General features: G+C 32.3%; 1 protein-coding gene across 1 annotated transcript in view; it reads right to left on the bottom strand.

The window, feature by feature from the left end:
• LOC129224644 (astacin-like metalloprotease toxin 5) overlaps nucleotides 1-523 on the bottom strand; it is a 35,245-nt gene extending 34,722 nt beyond the window's left edge. Inside the window, exon 1 of the mRNA XM_054859127.1 lies at nucleotides 423-523. Coding sequence (XP_054715102.1) covers nucleotides 423-486 — 64 coding nt within the window. The 5' untranslated portion in view covers nucleotides 487-523. The remainder of the gene's footprint in view (nucleotides 1-422) is intronic.
• Nucleotides 524-20,685: the final 20,162 nt, after the last annotated feature.

The following is a 20,685-nucleotide window of genomic DNA, read 5'->3' as shown; positions in this document are numbered from 1 at the left end:
GTACAAAAGAAAGTTTTCTTATAAATTTACGTTCAGTCAGAATATTCTTTGAATGACACTATAATTGTTCGCCTGAAAACTTGTCTTCATTAGAGAAGATATGAACTGAAAAAATTAGACAGCAAATTTGCAACAAATAATAACAGATACTTTACTGAAGTAACAAATTTCACATAAGTGGTTGTTATTTATTAAATAGATCTTGAAAAACGAGAAAATAGGAGCCTGAGAGAACGAAAAAAAAATTATTTTTAGGAACCTACGTTCAGACAAGACTTTTTGAATGGCGATGAAAAACTTGTCGTCAATAGAGAAAATTTGAACTGAAAAAATAAATAAGGCAGCGCATATTTGCAACAAACAATAATAAATCGTTCAGTTAAGTAATACATTTCATATGAAGACTGGTTATGTTTTATTACCTGCATTGCTGTTACCAATAACAGCAGCCACTATAGTAAAAACAAGTGCCACGAGGGGGTTCATGGTGGAAAACAGCCTTTCGATGGGAATAACGATGCTGACAAGTACTCTGATTTTTATAAAAATATTATCTCTAACGGTATCAAAGTAACGCACACCTGTTCAAATTCTCAGCTTTAGGAAAATTTTGAATAAGTGCAGGGGTGGTTTAATAAACTTGCTTCCATAAATGTTTGTCTCATTTCTTTACCTGATAAGGTCAGTCTGACGCTGACGTTTCCGGAAGTAATGACATGACATTCAATCAGAAGGAGAAAATGCACTCCCCTCCCCCTCTCTAATTAATTCTTATATTTAAGTACTTTTATTCTAAAGGGAAAACTGGGGAGATATTTTAATGACCACTATCACTGATTTCAGTAATTGCCACTTTTTTCAGACATTGGCACTTATATTTACTCTAAAGGCTCAGCGTGTTTTTTTTAATTTATTGAATTTAATTATCTTAAATACGTTAATAAAAGCTAGTAATAGGTTTTTATAAGGTTTATAAATACTGCATCTTAATTTTAGTGGAAAAAAATACGAATTATGAATACGTATATAACGTAGATTTGAGAAACAGACATACATTTTTCCAAATTTCAAATAATTTAACGACGTAAAAATCAATCAAATATATTTTTGAGGTTCTTTTCTTGGTTGCTGACGCACGTTTCAGGTTAGTAATTTTCTTCCAGTCAATTCCAATTGCGTTCATATTTTCAGCCTCTCGGTGAAGGCTGCATGTTTTTGGGACCTTCCCTCATACTAAATAGAAAGAGCCTTCTGAAGTAGGGGCTTGGCCTTCCCCCTGATAGTGTGTTAGTCTCCGCTTCACGTAATTCTTTTGGTCATATTTGTATTTGCTTTTTACCCGACTGCGCGTGCGCGACGCAAAGGAGGGTAATGTGTTTATCAGTCTATGTATGTATGTCTGTTCCTATGTGGCGTTCTAGTTGCTAAACGCCTTGGTCAATTTTGGTAATTCTTACGTCAATCGATTTGTCTTAACCTTGGGAGTGTCACTAAACACATGACAGTAATCAAAAGTACCATTTCAAAAACCAGTTGCCATTTTGTCAGTTTGGGATCGGCGCACGCTGGGTGTCGCACAGTGTGTCGCACTCTACCTGCGTGCGACAAATGCAGGTAGTTTTCACTACCTGAATTTTTTGTTTACTAAGTCTGCTAATTAGGGTCTCAATCGCCGAGTGGTCTAAGCGATTGCTTCTCCCACTTGAGGCGGTGGGTCAAGACACCTTTGCCCCGGATGTACTTTCCCCTCTTTCTAATGTAAATTCTCTCATATGTTCTTTATTACCCCACTGCGCGTGCCCGATGCAAAGGAGGGTAATGTGTTTATGAGTCTATGTATGTATGTTTGTTCCTATGTGGCGTTGTACAGACAAATCATAAATTAAACAGCAGAATAGAAGGATCAACAGTCGGGGCCCATTCAAACTTTACGGGGTTCCTTGACTGGTCAAAAAGGAATGGACCCCGACTGTTGAACCTTCTATTCTGCTGTTGAATTTATGATTTGTCCTATATGTGTATCGATTATAAAAGTATTTCAATGGAGCAGTTATTGAGTAATACTTAATAAAATTTTTAACTAATATGCTCATATTTTTTTTCCTTTTATTTTTTTGGCAGTCGGGGTTTTTTGTTTTTATTTAATAATTATTTTTCCTCTTTTTAATTCTTTCTTAATTTTTGTGTTTGTATTTTTAACATCTTCAGTTTCTTAATGTTTCATGTTTTTCTTCTTTTTTAACTAGAACAAAAAAATTTTAAAGAAAGAAAAATTGAAAAAATCCCAAAATACTCTATGGCCTCATTAGGGCCCCTCTCTCCCCAAGGGTAGGAAAAAACCACGAGATGTTTCGTGAGTGCTGCTGGCGAAATTTCCTAAAAAAGCAGCACTAGTTCCCGACATCTCACAAAACAAGCTGAGGAAACAAGCTTGAAACAAGCTCAACACCCCTGATGAGGCCCCAGGGAATTTTTGATTTTTTCAATTTTTCGTTCTTTAAAAGAATTTTGTTCTTGTTCGATCGTTATATTACTATCCAATTTGTCGTCTACCAGTATCATAGACCTGCCTGTGGCGCCTATTGATCTGAGTAGTGAAGTTCATTTTGGTTGAATTGTCCAGAATACAAATACAGTATATGATAGTGTTTCTTATAATATATATATATATATATATATATATATATATATATATATATATATATATATATATATATATATATATATATAATATGTGTGTGTGTGTGCTTATCTTTTTTTTTTGTGTGTGTGTTTGTATTTACTTTGCTTTAGTTTTCAAAACAGATATTTTTCATTTTTTCGAGTCAGAAATACTACCTAAAAATTCGCTTGGTATGACATTAAAGATAGCAAGATAGCATCCTTACAAATAGCCCTCTTTCCGTCGCTTAGCAACACCGTGAGCGAGCTAATAATTTGAAACTCCATAATAATAACGTCACAGTAAATATGTCCAAAAATGAGTGCTGAAAACATTCTTTCCTCAAATTTCACCCGGGTAAACAGACGATGGTACTTAACGGGAGTTATTTACGAGAAAATTATTCATAACATTCGAGAGGCTGCCCGGAACACTAAAATGTCACGCAGTATGATTTTACTCAAAAGTAATGTGCTTTTACGGAAAACAATAAGCAAACTCGTCTTATCTCTCATTAATAAATAAATGTAGTTTAGATTTTATCATCTCTATCGTTGCATATATTTTATGGTTTGAAACTCGATCATTTGAAAGTACTTCGTTTAATGTGTTTATTTATTTTTAAGCTTTAAGTATTTATTAGCTTTGAAAGAACTCGATGCAAGGGAATTTTGTGGTAATTGTTAATAGTTTGCTGTAATGAAATATTGAGTTAAGAAATATACTTTGGGATATATTTTAAAACCTCTAAGCTTTGATAGGATTGCTCGAAGAAATGTTCTGCGGTATTTTTTTTTAATTTATTTATTTATTTATTTATTTTTGAAAGAAGGGGGGATATTAAATTCCACGATAAAAAGCTTTAAAGTGCACAGCTAAATACTTAAATTGTTGTTAATAAAACATTTTCTTGTGAGTGCTTTTAGTTATAGGTAGCAAAAATGTTTAGGGATGAAATTTCGTGGTAAGGGGGGGGGGGGGGAACAGTACGTAAGTGATAAAAGAAAAATTTAGAGTTAAAGCATTGTGTGTTCAAATCGTATAAAAACTTTCATTTAGATATCTAAAACCATCAGCTCTGCACAGGACCATATTTTGTCAGTTATATGGGCAAGTCTATGAAACTAGGGACATCACAGTGAAAAATAAAAAAACTTCATTGTATCAGTATTTTTTTTCTTTTATATGAGATAAAAAAGACAATATTTTCATAAAACTATGCGAAAAAAGTTATAACCAAATTTTTTGTAAGTTTTATAGGCCAATTTTGACAACACTACTCAGTGCCCATGTGTTGTTGAATAAGCGGTTCTAAAAGTTAATCTTTTTTTTCACGTAGGAAATTGTTCAGTCTACAATCTTATTTTGTGTTGAAATTTAGTTTACATAGGAAGAGATTAGACTAACAAAGAAACTTGAAACTGTTATAATTGTCTTGTAATAATTTCTTTAAACTAGGTCTGATACTAATGTAACATCAGTCACAAAATTGAATAAAAATTTGTATTCCTTAAACAAAAACAAACCCAAGTTTATAAAAAGTCATATTCTCTTCATTTATGATGATATCTTTCATATTAATGCCTTAAATATTTAGAAATAGTTAAATTTAGTTATTCAAAACTTATTTAAATTATCTAACATCAGTCATAGTAACATGAGTCACATTTCTCTTTTCGTTAATAAACCTCAAATAAATTGCACAAATGACATTGACTACTGCAGAAAAGCAAAAACAAAAAAGAGGCGAAATAAATTAAATAAAAGGAAATATGAAAATAACAAAAATAAAACAAAGTAGAAAGAAAGAGCGGATGATAAAGAATAAATAAAATAATTTTAAAAAAACCTAGCATAGTTGCCAAAGTTAGTTCTGAATAAAACTAAAAAGAGAAAGTAGGTGAAAAAGTAGAATAAGAGGAGAACAAATTTAAATGATTGAAGCCCCAGGTTTAAATTAGCAGCTGCGTTACCCCTCCTTAAAGTAATGAAACCTTGGTAAAAACTATCAGACATTCAAAGCGCTCTTTGTTACATCTACACAAAAGAAAACTGCGGTAAAGAAAATTTCCAACATGAAATTTGACTAACAGATTCTTCTAGTTTTTCATGTATTACACTTGAATAAAAATGCTACATCATCGATACAGAAGTATTTCTAAATGTCACAGCTTCATACAAATTTCAGAGCTATCACCATACGACTTGAAAAGTCTTGTTATAAAGAGTTATATTTGAGTAAAACTTTTTTTTTTTAAATTCAGAAGCTGCAGCAGGTGTTCAGCAAAAAAACGTTTTTTTTTTACAATAAAGAAGGAAATCACTACCAGCAAAACATGTTTCAAAATTGTTGGCTGCAACTGAAAAACGGGTTCTTGACGAATATGATAAATATATATATCACGAAAAGGTAGATGCATTGAAACTTAAAACTAGGAGTGTTTAGTTAGCGTTAAGAAAATCATTGAGACGAAAGATCTGTTGCCCTTCTTTTTTTCTCGAATATGAACAAGTAAAATTTCTTGCATTGTTTTAAAGGCGCTTTTCCTGTAATCGTAAGATTTAAAATGTTTACTTTTCGGTTATTTTTCCGCAATCTGCCGCAAAATTTTAGATTTTTTTTTTTTTTTTTTTAATCTCTTTTTTTCACTACACTTGACCAAAATTGCTTTTAAATTCGAGCATACAAACCAGCAACACTGGGGAAAAAAATGAAGAAAAACAGTTATTCGTTAAAATGAAAGTTCATTTCGTTTTTTTTTTTTTTTTCTTTTTTTTTTTTCTTAAAAAGGATAGGTAACTGGAAAATATGTTTTTTAACTTCAAGCATTTTCACATCAAATAAATTTTAAAACCAAAGAACTTTAAAATAAAATATAAAAATGTTTTTTAATTCTAAATACTATTTCCATAAGCTTGGATCGCACTAAAGAGTATGAAATAAACTAAGTATATGGTTTCTTGATTGCAACACTCAAAAATTGAAGTTGATCTTAATATATGTATTAAGCAGTCAATAAAATTAAAATCAAAAGTTTGAGAGAAGAACTCTGTACGAAGAGCTTTTATTATACCACATATTTCTTCTATAAAACTTTTAACTTTAATTTTATTGGCTGCTTTGGAATTAACATAAACATGCATATATTAAAATCAACTTCAATTTTTGAGCGTTGCAACCAAAAGAAATCATATACTTATTTTTATTTTTTTATTTTTTTCATACTTTTAAGTGCGATCCAAGCTTATGAAAAGTCTTTAGCACTAAAAAATATTTTATGTTTTTCTCTATTTTACTCCTTAATTAACAGTTTCATGACCATATAATATGTCATATACAACATGAAACAAATGTTTTACTTTTTATGATTTTTCCTGTTGTATGAATTAGATATGTCACAGTTAAGGTGTTGAAATGCTAAGCATATAACTATTGACCATACGATAAAATCACAATTAATAAGCTTGCGGGCTTTTTTTTTTTCCTTTTTTTTTCCAAAACTCGTCCGCATTATTATGCAGGTTGTGCAGGAATCAAATAGTAAAATCAGAGCTCAAACATGAATAGAAAACAGAAGCAAACTTTTTTTTCAACTTCAGATTAATATCAAGGATGCCCATTAGATTTAAAAACAATTTGCGTAGTATTTTCTCAAATTTTGTCGCAAAGTTCTATTTATGCCCCACAAAAGTCCTCTCTTATTGTTCAAATATTCAGATCAAGAATGTTCTTAGAAATCAGGTTTCGATATGTTTAAACATATTGCAATTAAGGTCTTCCAAGATAAAATTACCCACACTTTTACTTACAAATGAAAGTTCCTGGAGACCATACATCCTGAATAAATTCCCAACTTCAATAAAATACAAACAGCGTTCTGAATGCAAAATTTCTGAACACTTTAGCGTTTTGTCTGCTTATGCAGCTAAATTAGCTATCGACTTAAGCATGCACTTCAAAGCACATAAAAGAACTTACAAGCTATGATTCAAGTTTCGGCGATAAGTGTATTCTTGTGGGAATATGAGAAAATTATCCCAAGCACTTTCTAAAACGACATTTAAAGCTCGCTCATGTTGGAGTTTTGAAACTTCTTTTTGGTTGAATAAACTGGATAACTTCAGTTTAGCATAAATTAAGGGGAACATATTCACCTAGATTATACATCAATTAATCGATCGATGTTCGCTATAAGATCAGTTGCTAAATGCACATTTTTCGCTCGGATGAATATCTTTTAGAAAAGTAAGTTTTAAAATGCTAAAAGAGTATGTTGATTTTGGAAATATAGGTTATGAGGTATAACTTATTTAAGCTCAAAAATGTCCTTCGAGTGAATATAAATGAAATGCATGAAATCTATTAAAAGAACGTATTTATCGTAATTACCGTTAAAATATCATTTCATTTAAATAAATTTTTTGGGAGGGAGGGGGGCGGGTTCATACATGAGTAATATTTTTTATTGTCCACATTGCTATGCATTCAAAACATTATAATGTTTTCTGACACATCTGATTTAGACACGTTCTCATCCAATTGCTTTTTAGTTTTAAAAGTCAAATGCTGAATATTGACTAGAACCATTCTTAAAAACTTCTCCAGGGTAAAATTGAAACCAAACTGTAGTGGGTCGATAACTACACCAGATTGAAGTGAAACTTTTGTGTTACACATTATAGGGATTCACCAACTTGGTGGAAGGGTTGTATTGCCTGTCGTGTAGACGAAATCAATAAACCAGTGACGCGTCCTAGAACTCATCTTCATGACAGGCCTATCCTCCATTTTGGTTCCAAAAGCACTTTGGATCCAGACTTGTTTGAAGTACTTGCAAATGCACTTGATTGTAGTCACTGGTTGCTATGTTGTTAAAATAACTGTTGAATGAAACGTGCTTTCAGCAACTCTAGCGAGGTAACTAATTTCTTTAAAAAATAATAGCTCCTCGAATTATTTCTCTTTAAGAACTTAATTTTCCAACTTAACTTGTTTTGAACGGCAACGAGTGAAATCTTCTCCGTTTGTTAATTGAAAGAGTCAAACATCAAACCACACGTCTAAAGTTTAGACACTAGTTTTCTTCAACGCGGTTTTCGCACGCACACTACTAATATTGCCGCACAGCGCAATCTGACTGACAGTCACAGTGGTTCAACCGACAGAACGCTAAGCTTTGAGCCAATCGAATCTTCAAGTAACGGCTAAGACGTTTCAGGCATATTCACAACATAATTGTACATTTTCATGAAGGAAATAGATTATAGACAACGAAAACACTAAATGCGTCATAGTACACACGTGTTTCAATGGATGGACTATTGCTTAACAACAGCTGTACTAAGTGACCGCCACGTCGCACAGTGGTTCAAGGGCGGAAAAAAAAAGCCATTTTTAAATTTTAAGATAAAAAATATTTCATGCCGTAATTACTTAGTCCTTGAGTTGTAGTAACTTACTCCAGAAGAGTTTTTTGAAAAAAAAATCGTTTTTACAAAAATAATCCGAGATTGTTGTACAATTATGTTTTTACTTTTTTCGGACGTACGCCTTATACTTCAGTTTTAATTCTTCGTTCAATAAGGAGGACTAAAATTTAATAAAAGTCATTTCTGATTGGTTTTTCACACTTATAGGATGCATATTACATTGTAGTTAAAAATTAAAAATTCATCAAAATTGTAAACTACCTGAAATAAGAAAACATTATTTTCTTAAAAATATAATGAAAAGTATTGTGGGATATACTTTTATCGGCGGCTTCCAGTGGGCTAAAATTTACATATATCAATAATTTAATCCTTCCTGTAAATGAACAACAACATTTTAGCTGCGACCACCTGCGACTGCAGTCGTGGCAGATGTTTTTGTTTGATCTTCGCTGTTTACGAATAAACATAGTAAGTTACGCTATAGTAAGTTAGAAAATAACTCGTAATGGTATGACGGGGGTAAATTGCTTTTTTATCAAATAAATTGATCATCAAATTTGACATGCTCCAGACTAGCGCATGTCACAGTTTCATTTCTTTGCAGGAGAGCCTAAAAACATTTGTTTACTGTTTCCGAAAGTTGGGGCTTTTGAAACATTCATCAATAAATATAGAGGTTTTTTTTTAAACAGATTTACGTTGTTATGGCTTAATGCGGAGCATTATTCTACATGCAATGCAGTAATAACCTGAAAATAACAATTTTCGGACCCGTTTGGCTTTAAAGAAGATACATATGAGAAAGAAATTTTTAAAACTCATACAGAATTCTATATAAAAAGTTTAATAACCATTCTGTTCATAAAACAATAAAATTAGAAAATCATTAAAAGTTTGAAATTTCTGATTTCCTTTTCGAAATCATTCTAGTATAAAGCTGTTCTCAGTTTGTCAACATTGCCAGAAAATATTGTTCGAGGGTATCAATTGCAATAAATAAACCTTGCGTGTGGCATACGACTGATTTAATTTATATTTTTCACTAAAAACAGAAATGAAGTTGAACTACAGAGAAACCCCGATTTCACGTTTCTCAGAGGCCTGAATCAAACATAAAGTACATAAAATATGGGAAAACTTCAATTCAAATCCAAAAACATAAAATGTGGGAAAACGTAAAATACGAGAAATGTATAAAAAGCAAAAATCAGGTAAGGAAACCAAAATTGTAATAATGGTTTCTACGATGACTCTTATAAAATGTAAAAATGCGATATTTTACGAAAAGAACATTATTATACACACCAGTTTAGATCATTTTTCACATTAAGTAACGAATTCGGGCGTTTACGTTGAAAATAGTCAATAATAATGAGTTATTGAATCCGAAGTAGATACAGCATCTTTCAGGAATGGAACACTTTGCAAAGTTTTTTCCTGGTCTTTATGATAAAGAAAATAGTTTTTCACTATTTTTAAGCTCTAAAATGCAGTATTGAGAGAAGAGACGAGTTGTGTTTCCTCTTTTTCTTGTTCATCTTTATTGGCGACTGAAAAATCCATAAGGTCAGCTACGCAGGGAGCAGAAGCGTTTCAGTTTTCATGGATCAAACTTTCAACAGAGTGGATTATGATTAAAAATGCACAGAGTGATACATTTTTCTTAATTTTAAAACATTTTTTCTCTTTTTTTTTAACTGCCAAGGGAAAACGTAAAATGCGGGAAATTTATAAATAACAAACTTTCCATCCGGGATAAATTAATATTATTAGTGTACGGAAAAACTGGGACCTGATGATAAAAAACGTAAAATGTGGGGAAAACATAGATTTGAGGGACGTAAAATCGGGGTTTCGCATTGAATACGATCAGCAAGTATGAAAATAAATATTACCATGCAACAATTTTAAAAATTTTCCAAAGCATTTTTTGAGAATATTCAAAGTTATTGAATTTTTTCCACTTTTTAGCCTACTTTCCCAGTAAAAGTCAGAAAAAGAAGAAAAAAGCATGAAAGAAGGCTTAATGCATCTTAAAAATATCGTGAAAAACAAAAAAAAGTCAAAAATAAATAAAAAAATTAAATAAATATTGAAAAATTAAAAATTGGAAAGTAGGGTATTGAGATGGGGAAAAATGTCTGTCGGTCTGTCTGTCTGTCTGTCTGTCTGTCGGTCTGTCTGTCTGTCCCCCCCTAATAACTTCTGAATGAATAGTCCGATTCGAACAAACTTTTTTTTGTTCGAAAGATCTCGGCGAGGACACCTCATTCCCATATTTCACTTTTTGATTTGAACTATTTTTTGTTCAATTTTGAACAGTTCAAAAAAACTTAACATTAGCGCCTACGGGGAAATTCAAAGCAATTCCGAACTTTGAGGTGAATTTGCTTCAAACAAACTTTGTAGGAAAAAGCTTTTGATAAAAAAACTTGTATATAAGATATCTTTTTGATTTGAACAATTTTCCGTTCAATTTTGAACAGTTCAAATCCCTTAACATTAGCGCCTACGGGGAAACTGAAAGTCAATGTAGATTCCGTACTTGAAGGCGGATTTACTTCAAACAAACTTTGTTGGAAATAGCTCTTGACGACCTACTCCCGACTCCGACTCCGAGAATTTAGGGGGACCTGACACCGACTCTGACTCCTGTTCCCGACAATTAATCGAACTCCGACTCCCCGACTTCAACTCTGACTTCGTAGCTTTGCAAACATTTATACACGGAGGACAAATGACTGACTCCGATTCTTGGATATTCGACTCCGATCCGCTTTATCCCAAAATGAGATTGACTCCGACTCCGACTCCGCTGCTGTGGTTTTAACTGTGAAATAATTATTTTTGATATGATTTGTTTTTATTTTCACGCTAAAGTTTTAATTTAGGTATTTAGTTTTCGGTGAATAAACTCAAAAAATATGCGCAGACGATTTTTTTTTTTTTTTGGTTAATGAAAATTATTTCTTTAAGTTGACATTTTATTGTTTTTTTTATTTTGGTAAGTGCATTAATTCGTTTAAAAAATTATTTTCGGCAACAAGGGAAAAAGAAACGATTTTTTTATATGATGTATTTATTTTAATGAACTTATTATTATTTTTTCGTTTTGAAAGCTGTTAAAAAAATTTTTTAATGGAAAGAAGTGTATTAGCTGCTTTGTTTAAAAGGTGCTGCTATTTTATTTGTTCGTTTTTTTGAAGAAAAGTAAGGAATATTTTATTCCTAGAAATCAGCTTAAAATATTTAAAAAAATATGTTTGAAAAAATTTGCGATTTTAGCTATTTTTGAGAATATTGATTAGGTACTAGAAGTAGTATGGGTATACGGGAAAGTAGGCTCGTCTAGTTCTAGACGGAACTTCTTGTTGGTCGTTTTGAACCACTGTGCGTGCACAGTGGGGCGAAAAAGACAAAAAGCGCTTAAAAATGTCTTTCCCCAATGTTTTACACAGCCATGTAATCAACGAGATTTTGGATTTGGTTGGGCTCAGGGTGCAAAGTTTGCAGGTTTACGCAGCTAAATCCTTTTCAGAGTCTTTCTACACACAATCTATGACTAATTAAATATTAATTTCTAAAAGGACATTTTTTTGTAGAGTGTTATGAAAAAAATAATCTTGAGTGTTTGGTGCTGATCAAAACCGATTTTCGGATTGAATATTTGATTATTCATTTTTTTCGTCCTATTACTATCGTTGGACACAAGAGAAGTTAATATACCCGCCTTTAATAAGAAAAAAAGTATCGACTGCTTAAAAACATTTTTTTTTTAATTTCCGCACTCGTGGTTCTTTACCGTCTAAAGGCTCCTTTAAGCTTTGTAGAGGACGAAGGGCTCTAAAATTCCAGTTTTAATTGCCTAAGAGGTAGGCCTGTGCAAATTTATTAATTATCAATTAGTTCAATATAGAAAAAAAACATTTTTAAGTGCTTTTTGGTGTTTCGCCCCATTGTGCGTCACCTCAGCACAGCACATGAAGTCATGGACAAGAAGGAAGAAAGAAAGCTAGAAGAGCGACGTTTCATCACATAAAATCAACTTCATCACTTCCGTCACACAAAAAGATAGAGGATCAAAACTTCAAAGCATTCCCATTAAAAAGTTTAAAGTTCCTTGCTTATCCTTTGTTTCAGAAACATCAAATAGTTGTTACATAAAAATATCGAGCCCTTAATCACAGTTCTAAAAGACAAGGCTTCGATGAACAGATTTCGCAAGTATGAGTTCCAAGTTACTTCGACCCTCGAAAAAATAATTAATTAATTTACATAAGTGTGGTAAAGGAAAAAACTTTGCAACTACACTTTTAAGGCAAACCTCTCCTAGCTGCGTTGCAATGCTGTGATTAGGATCTGCGTGTCCTTCGCAATGCTGTGATTAGGATCTGCGTGTCCTTCGCAATGCTGGCGGGTTACGTTTGCCCAACTATAAGTTCATAATGTCATTTTCAACTCCTAACTGTTGGTTTATGCTTGGATTACAGAATAGTCCCTAAAAATTTTATTGTACCAGCGCATCAGTGGTACGATATACACACAATATTAATCTGCACCATTCTGCAGATTATCCACATAATGTACAATGAACCAGAATACCAGCTACATTGTTATCAAGCACAATTTACAAATCAACAGCAATATAGTTCATCAATGTTCAGTTTATCAATGCAAAATATGCAAATATATAGTTTGTGTACAGTGCAAAATAAAAAAATTTGTCATTTAGATCAAAAATTAAAAATACTGAACAATTTGAACGAGGATATACTATTTTAAAAATGTATCACTAAGCTTGAATATTAAAGGAAACGGGTTTTTTTTTTCAATCGTGTAAGCATAATTATTATAATTTTAAAGTCTATGACTAAATCTATCTAAGTCGAAAGAAAATTCCTGTTATTTCAGTCAAATAAAAAAATCAAAAATTCAAAATTGCACTGCAATAAGCAAGTATACAAACTAAAGAAAAAATAACAAATTTAGCTTTTTAATGATCTGGAAACTCAAGTTTTAAACATATCACTGCTTACGAGACAAAGAAAAAGCAATTTCAATTTAACTAACTTTTGAAACAATCAAACAATCACTCTCTTATGTTTTAAATAAAGAAAGCTCGCTCACGCTTTTTTGTAAACCTTAAATACTTCTCATTAAGCCTTGTCAAATACGGTTTTAGTTGTAATTATAATCAAGGCATTCAAGAAGTCGTTCTTGCACCAATTAGGAATAATTAAGAACATACTTATAATAAGTTCGGGCGACATTATCTAAAGCTTTAATTGTAGAGTTTTATTCCGTTCATTAGGCGTGAGATCCGTCTAATAGCTTAGCTATGATGTCATTATTTTCTCTTTGTTAAATATTCATTCGTTGTTATACAGGAGGTAGATCATTACTATTTTTTTTAAGGTTATTACTAAAAACAGGATTTAAATTGTTTTCATTTTTGTTGAACGTGAGAATTTTAAAAATGTCTTCCAGATTGTGAATTTTTACTTTATATTCCAATAAAAGTACACTCCTTCTCGTAAAAAAGAAATACGCTGAAAAACCCAGATTTTTTTTTTTTTTTTTGAAGGTACACATTTTGCGACAAAAATTAATCGTAATATTTCAGTTCAAGTTACATTATAAAATGCATTGTTCTTTCTTTCTTGACGTCCCGTAATTTTCAAAAAAAAAAGGTCTTGATCATTTTTAAAAGCGTATCTTAATCATTTATTTTGCACCACCATACCCTGCATTGCTCTTCGAAAAGTTCAAATAATCTGACATTTTCCAGATTTACCTTGTATACAGTGGAGCTTTATTATGCAAAGCAGCATAGAACATGCTTCTTATGGAGAGTGACAGGGTCGATTTTTAATTTAGTAAATTTGCTTATTTTATTTTTATTTTCTGCGTATTACTTACGTTAGTATTTTACACATTTACCTAAAAATGTGGAATATTTCTGACAGAAGATCAAACATTTTGTGATAACGATGAAATCTCTCGGTTACGTTGCATGGAATTGAGCGTCAAAATTGATTTTTATAAGGATTGTAAAGCACGCTTATTTTATTTAGATTTTTTTAAATGTAACAGTACTGTCCGTAAAATAATTTAATCTATATGATTTTTTCCTCATCACTCTTAAATAGTTTGTAAAAATGTTTCTTTGTTTATTTATTTTTTACTTAAGTAATTCATTTATCTTTTTCCAGTATCTATTTTAGTCTTTTCATCGTGTATTATACTAAAATTCTTTCAACATCGGTTCGTGAAAGATAAGCACAATAAATAGAAAAATCAATTGAAATAACGGAGAGTTTTATTGTGGCCAGAAAGCAAAATATTCATCCATTTTAACAAACTTCTCTGACAGCTTTACAGTTCAACAGAATGTGTTTGATAATTCAAAAAATTTGGTACTCCAGAACTCTTCCAATCCCAATAAGTTCACGCAAATGAGCTTCCACTGCAATTTGACGCGCTGTTTAGACTGTACATTGCAATGTATACGAAGGTGGCAAACGATGCTTCTTCTCATCAACGAAGTATGCTGTATGGCAGATTGAATACATGTACAATCCAACCTAGTACCCAGGTGGTGCCCTTTCCATCAAGACGGATAGAGTCGTCCAAACAACAATCAATCAATATGCTAGCAAGTGGGCACATAAGTGCCTTTCCTTTCATTTAGGTGAGAAAACTTTTGAGATCTGTATTAAATGTAGATTAGTGCAGGCATTAGGCCAGTAAAACTAAGGAAAAAATACCCTTAACATGGGCAAAATTGCAACAGACGTTTTTTCAGTTGTTTTTATATCAGCAACTCGAACAGAATAACATATCCAAAATCGGACAATTTTGGTCACGAGAACAGCCTTAAAATCACATTTGAAAATGAGGGGCTGGTGGCAATTATCTCCAAAATAGCTCAGATATTAGAGGAAGCTGCTGTACCCACGGACGGGTGTACCTACGGACGTTGGTCGGGAAATTCCGGGTATCGTCGAGAGAGATCCTAATTGGGGTTCAACGTGTGTGTCACAGCCCTCTCCAGTACCCCAGGAAATTTCAACGCTATCAAACGAACATTTAAGATTCTATCTCATTTTTTCGGTTTTAGTTGGATCTAAGTTTTTTAAAAAAAATGAGCAATTTCTTTTTTTTTTTTTTTCGTCCGTCGTGGATTGTATTATTCATTTTTGTTGTAGGTATCATGTTTCTCTAAATATTGAATGCTTTGGTTCTGATTTTAATGTTGTGAAACGGTGGTTCTGTCGATGTGACTGACTTGCAAAATCAAAATGGCGTACTTTTGTACCCAAGGACACATAACCATGTGTACCCACGGACGGCAATTTTTACTCTCCTTGGGTCACACCTGAGACTTCTTACAATGCTAAGTAACTCAAAAGGGTGCCTTGTTATCAACGTCTGAAATTTGTTTTTAACAATGATGATAAATTTGAAGTAGGGCCTGAAGGTATAGAGTTGAAGACAAAAGAAACTCATCATCTCATTTGGCAATTTTTGTCAGGTAAAAATCTCAAAGCTTTCAACTTTAAAAAAAAATTCTTAAAAACCATCTTTTTTGTCCGTGGGTACAACACCCGGTTCATCCCGCAGAAAGATGCCTTTGTACCCATAGACATATAAAAAAAATATATATATAAGGTCTGAGGAACTCAATTATATACTTAATACATTTTCATACGCCATTTTATATTGAAATACTTCAAACATCCATTGAAATTAACATTAAGCAAAATATCTAACATAAATTAAACTTTGAAAATAAACCGAAAGTTTTTTTCCTTTTTTTTTAATTTTCCTTAATTTTTAACATCAGTGAACTCTTTAAAAAATTATTACTCTTAAGAGAGTTAATGATGTTATGAATAATTAACAAATATGTTTTTAAACGAAAAATTAACTAGATTCATGATAGTATGGCTCTCTATGTACCTACATAATAACTTCTTGTTGTATGTAAATTGAAACTTTTAACAAAATCAACCCATTACAAAAAAAAAACTCAATTTAGATTAAACCAACAAAAATCTAGAAAAGTGGACTTCAAATGAAAATAGGTGGGATTGACGGTTTGCAGATCCTACAACAAGTGGGGGTTACTTCAACACTATATCTTTAAGCCCTTCTTCAAATTCATCATCATTGTTGAATGCAAATTTCAAACGCTGATGACAAGGCACCACTTTGAGGTACTTAGCATAGTAAGAAGAATCAGGTGTTGACCCAAGGAGACTAAAAATTGCCGTCCGTGGGTACACATGGTTATGTGTCCTTCGGTACAAAGGTATGTCATTTTGGTTTTGAAAACCAGTCACTTCGACAAGACCACAGTTTCACAACATGTGACACACATGTTGAACCCCAATTGGGATCTCTCTCGATGACACCCGGAATTTCCCGACCAACGTCCGTAGGTACAACCGTCCGTGGGAACAGCAGCTTCCCCTATTTTATCAAAATAAAGAGCAAATATTTGGAACACTTCTAGTCCCGTTCATTCTATCATAAATCAGATTTATTATACAAGTAAATAAAATTTTCTTTTTTTTCTTTTTCTTTTTAAACTCTACATATTTGATCCGGACAAACTGGAGATCTGAATAAACGGAGGCCGAACAAACGGTGTTATACTAGATTGAAAAAGAGACCTGATAAATCAAATCTATATCAAATTGTTTAGGCTATTTGTTCCAGTAAAATAATCCGCTAAAAAGAGTAATCTATTACGTCTTTGAAGTGAGCCATTAACTTAAGTGCATCTCTTACAGTATAAATCAGATCCAAAAAGGGTTTTAATGAATTTTATTATATCAACTATGCTAGATCTTTTTTTTTTTTTTTTTAAGATGCTTAAGCGGAAAATAATCTAGACAATGGAAGAGAACCTGCTTGAAAGTTCTTTGCTGTGAATATTTTATTAACTTAATGGAGTTAAAATTGTTGTATATTTTCATTCGAATAAAAAAAGCTTCTTTTTAATTCATTTGGTTAAACAACAGTAAACGTTTATTCGAGTTTATAAATTAAGTAGATTGTCTCAAAAATTTGAGCTAATTGGAATCTATGCTTATAGGTAGTTCAGATTTTTAAATTGTTGGGATTTCCGAAAATAATCAAGAAATAACCACTCAGGGAAATAGTAGGCCAATTAAACCTTTTATTAACATTAACTGGCTATTGCGTAGAACTTACATTATTTTTTAAACTAAACAAAGAACATTTAGTATGTTAAACCAAGCATATTTTTTTAACCTCGTCTTTTCAGCAGGCCGGAAAGGACCAGGCAAGGGTTTTTGAAAACCTTGTGGCTAATGTCGTATTACTAGGGGTGTCCCTAAAGTTCGTAAGCACTTGCAAAAAATTGAAATTTTACTTGCTTAGTAATAACAAAAACAGCAAAAAAATTTCCATTTTTAGCAAATGTTTGTGAATTTTCGGGGCAACCTAGTAGTACTCACCTTTGGAGAAAATACAGTAGGTACTTCAGAAGATTATCTTTAGCTGAATGCCAATAAATACAATAACACTATTTAAATTCAGTTAAAACATAGGAATAATAGTACAACGTTACCCTTAATCATGGTACACAAACACAGTATTGCAAAGAAAAGCAAGTTACGAAATTATATTTCTTTACATTGCTTGATTTCCAACCATCCATTGTGTCCGGGACACAAAAATCGTCAAATTTTGCTTTTTTTTTTTTTTTTTTTAAATCATTTAAAAAGAATCCCGTTTTTTTTTTTTTTTTTTTTTTTCTTTTTTTAAATAAAATGACGTTTGAATATTGTTTCGATCTGAATTAGGAGCGAAAGATATGATTATTTTTGTTGCGTGCATTTAGTTAGTACTTTAATCTTAAAACTTAAACCACGTTTTTCTCCAGGAAGCAAAAAAAAGTTTACTGCAAAAAATGTTTTTTTTTAAGTGTGTTAGAATTTTCCGAAATTTTTCTTCAAAGTATTTTCTGTTTTTTATTGAATGAATAGTTTTTTAATTGCCGAACAAAAATTAAAGCTTAGATATTTCAATTCCATTTTTTAAAATTAAGTGAATTTTTTTAGACTTTTCGTTATGATTTTGTTATTAAATAGATAGTGAATCAGTGCACAGGATTTCAAAACTCTAAACTGTTTACTTTTTTTTTTATTTCAAAATGTGTCCCGCACCCCCTTGAAAAAAGAGCTAAATACAAAAGAATCTCGTTTATCCTGACTAACTGGGTCCTAGGGTCATTGCACCAGTGAAATTTTTAGGGGGAAGTTGCTTTGAGGAGTTTTTTTTTTTGGGGGGGGGGGGGAGAATGTCTGGGCTGGGAGCTTCGTGGTATTAAAGGAGGTACGTCTGCACTTTTAGAGGGATACTCATACCTGGGTAATAAGCAAAGCAAATCCTTTAATAAATATTCTTACTGTTTATTACGATCAAAAACATAACGTATATTTTAACGCAATTACGTAGAATTGTTTAGAAGACTTAATGAATTTTTGCGTAATATCAGAACAAGGAGTTGGTCCACTGTCTTCTGGTTCAAACACTAGTGACGTTTAAATGAAGCACGGTCACGAAAGCGCTTTATCTTTAATAGGTCAAAATTAAAAACTAATGTTGAGCAGTAGTGTACCAAGGGGGTCAGGCGTCCCTGGCGAACTTAAGAAATTGCCCCCCCCCCCCCAGCGACGTTTCGAAAGGAAGTCAATGGAGATCACTGTGACCTCCTAAAAAAAAATTTTTGGAAAGTTTGACTACGTGATTTGACAAATTAGGAGACAATATTGTAACCTAAATATTCTTATTTTCTATTTGTAACTTGTTTTCAATGATGTCCAATTTTCTTTCGCAGTAGATGTTATCTTTATCTTTTTTACTAATAATAAAGCTGAAAGTCTCTCTTTGTCGGGATCTCTGTGACCCACATCGTACCTAGACCGTTCGACTGATTTTCATGAAATTCGGCAAAGAATCAGTTTGTAGCATCGGGGTGTGCACCTTTAAGTGATTTTTCTAAAATTCGATTGTGTTCTTTTTCTATTCCAATTTTAAGGACATTTTCCCGAGCAAAATTATCATAAAATGGACGACTACATTACCAAGTTACCATAATGTGGAACCGTAACATGGGCAAGCCAATTGGCGAGAAATTCATCATACATTATTTGTAAATATACAGGCGAACCAAAAGACCTTTTGATTTTCTACTACGGGAAAAGCCTTGCGGATGCCACTAGTGTTTATATAAGTGTGTATAGGGTCTGGTGGAGTAAAGTGGTCATAAAATCGTAGGTTTTCAACTTTGGTGGATAAATACAACAAATAATTTAAACACAAATTATGGAATTTGTGACCTGGATGCAAAACAGGTCACAATTTTTTTACACAAAGATGATTTTACTCAAAATTTAGTTTTTAAGAAATATTTAGAGCACTTTTTAAAAGTTACGGTCCGTAGTAGATCTAATACACGCATCGCAACAAAGGCGCAGCGACGGATGAAAGTTTTTCAAAAGTCTCGTTATTAAAAGAGAGAGTGCTTTGTGATTGCGACGCATGCATTACAGCTGCAGGCCGCAAATTTCTTCAATCGCTTTAAAACCTTCTTACAACCTAAAATGTTGTGCAAAATTGTCTTAGTGTAACAAATTTGTGACCTGTTTTGCATCCATCAGTCTTTGGCTTTGCGTGCATGTAGCGCGTCAGCATTGTGTTTGTGACCATATGTTCCTTGTGATTCTTGCTTCTTATCCTCCCCTCTAACACCTGGTAAAAATTTTCCCAAGAGTTTAAACTAACCCTGTATACTTGTATGTCATATGCTTGTATGTAAGTATCTACTCGAGTACGTACGTGTATATACGTGTCTACCTGAGTATATAAGTGTTTGTATACATACGAGTAAAAGCAAGTATATACTTGTATATCTGCATAGATAAAAAATACCCATATCGCAGATACCCATATACGTATTTATTGGTGCATTTATGTGAATACGTTTGTATACGTGCCTACACGAGTATATGCGTATGCATACGTATATACTCGTATATTAAACCCCATTTACGGTAAAAACAATACATATTATGTGAAATTAATATTTAATTCATATATGCCTTATACATAACTCTTAAGTGACAGTAGAAGAACAATATTCGTTAAGCCTAATATTATGACCACTTTACCCCATCTTACTGAAATTATTCTAAAAAATGATCTAAAATATATTCAGCTAACTGCTAATGAGTAAGCGATCTTAAGACATGTAGGAAGCTTCCTGTGCCGTCAATCTGTTCATAATTCTAACAAACAAAATTTCCCAAAGAAGTTCAAAGAGGTGTTTAGATATTTAAAATTTTCATATTTACACAAAATATTTTTTTACCAAATAAAATTTTGCCAGGTTTGGAAATTTTGTATTCAAAATGTAGTTTCTAACTCCTCGAACCTAAAATAAAATTTTCACATTCATTTGAACATTTATTTCCAAGCTATAGTCATTTATTTGACGTATGACCACTTTACCCCATTGACCACTTTCCCCCACCAGACCCTACTCGGTAAAATTG

Source organism: Uloborus diversus, chromosome 6 (assembly GCF_026930045.1).
Source record: "Uloborus diversus isolate 005 chromosome 6, Udiv.v.3.1, whole genome shotgun sequence".
NCBI lineage: Eukaryota > Metazoa > Arthropoda > Arachnida > Araneae > Uloboridae > Uloborus > Uloborus diversus.
Note: the sequence above shows the minus strand (reverse complement) of the source record. Positions and strands in the feature narration are given on the sequence as shown.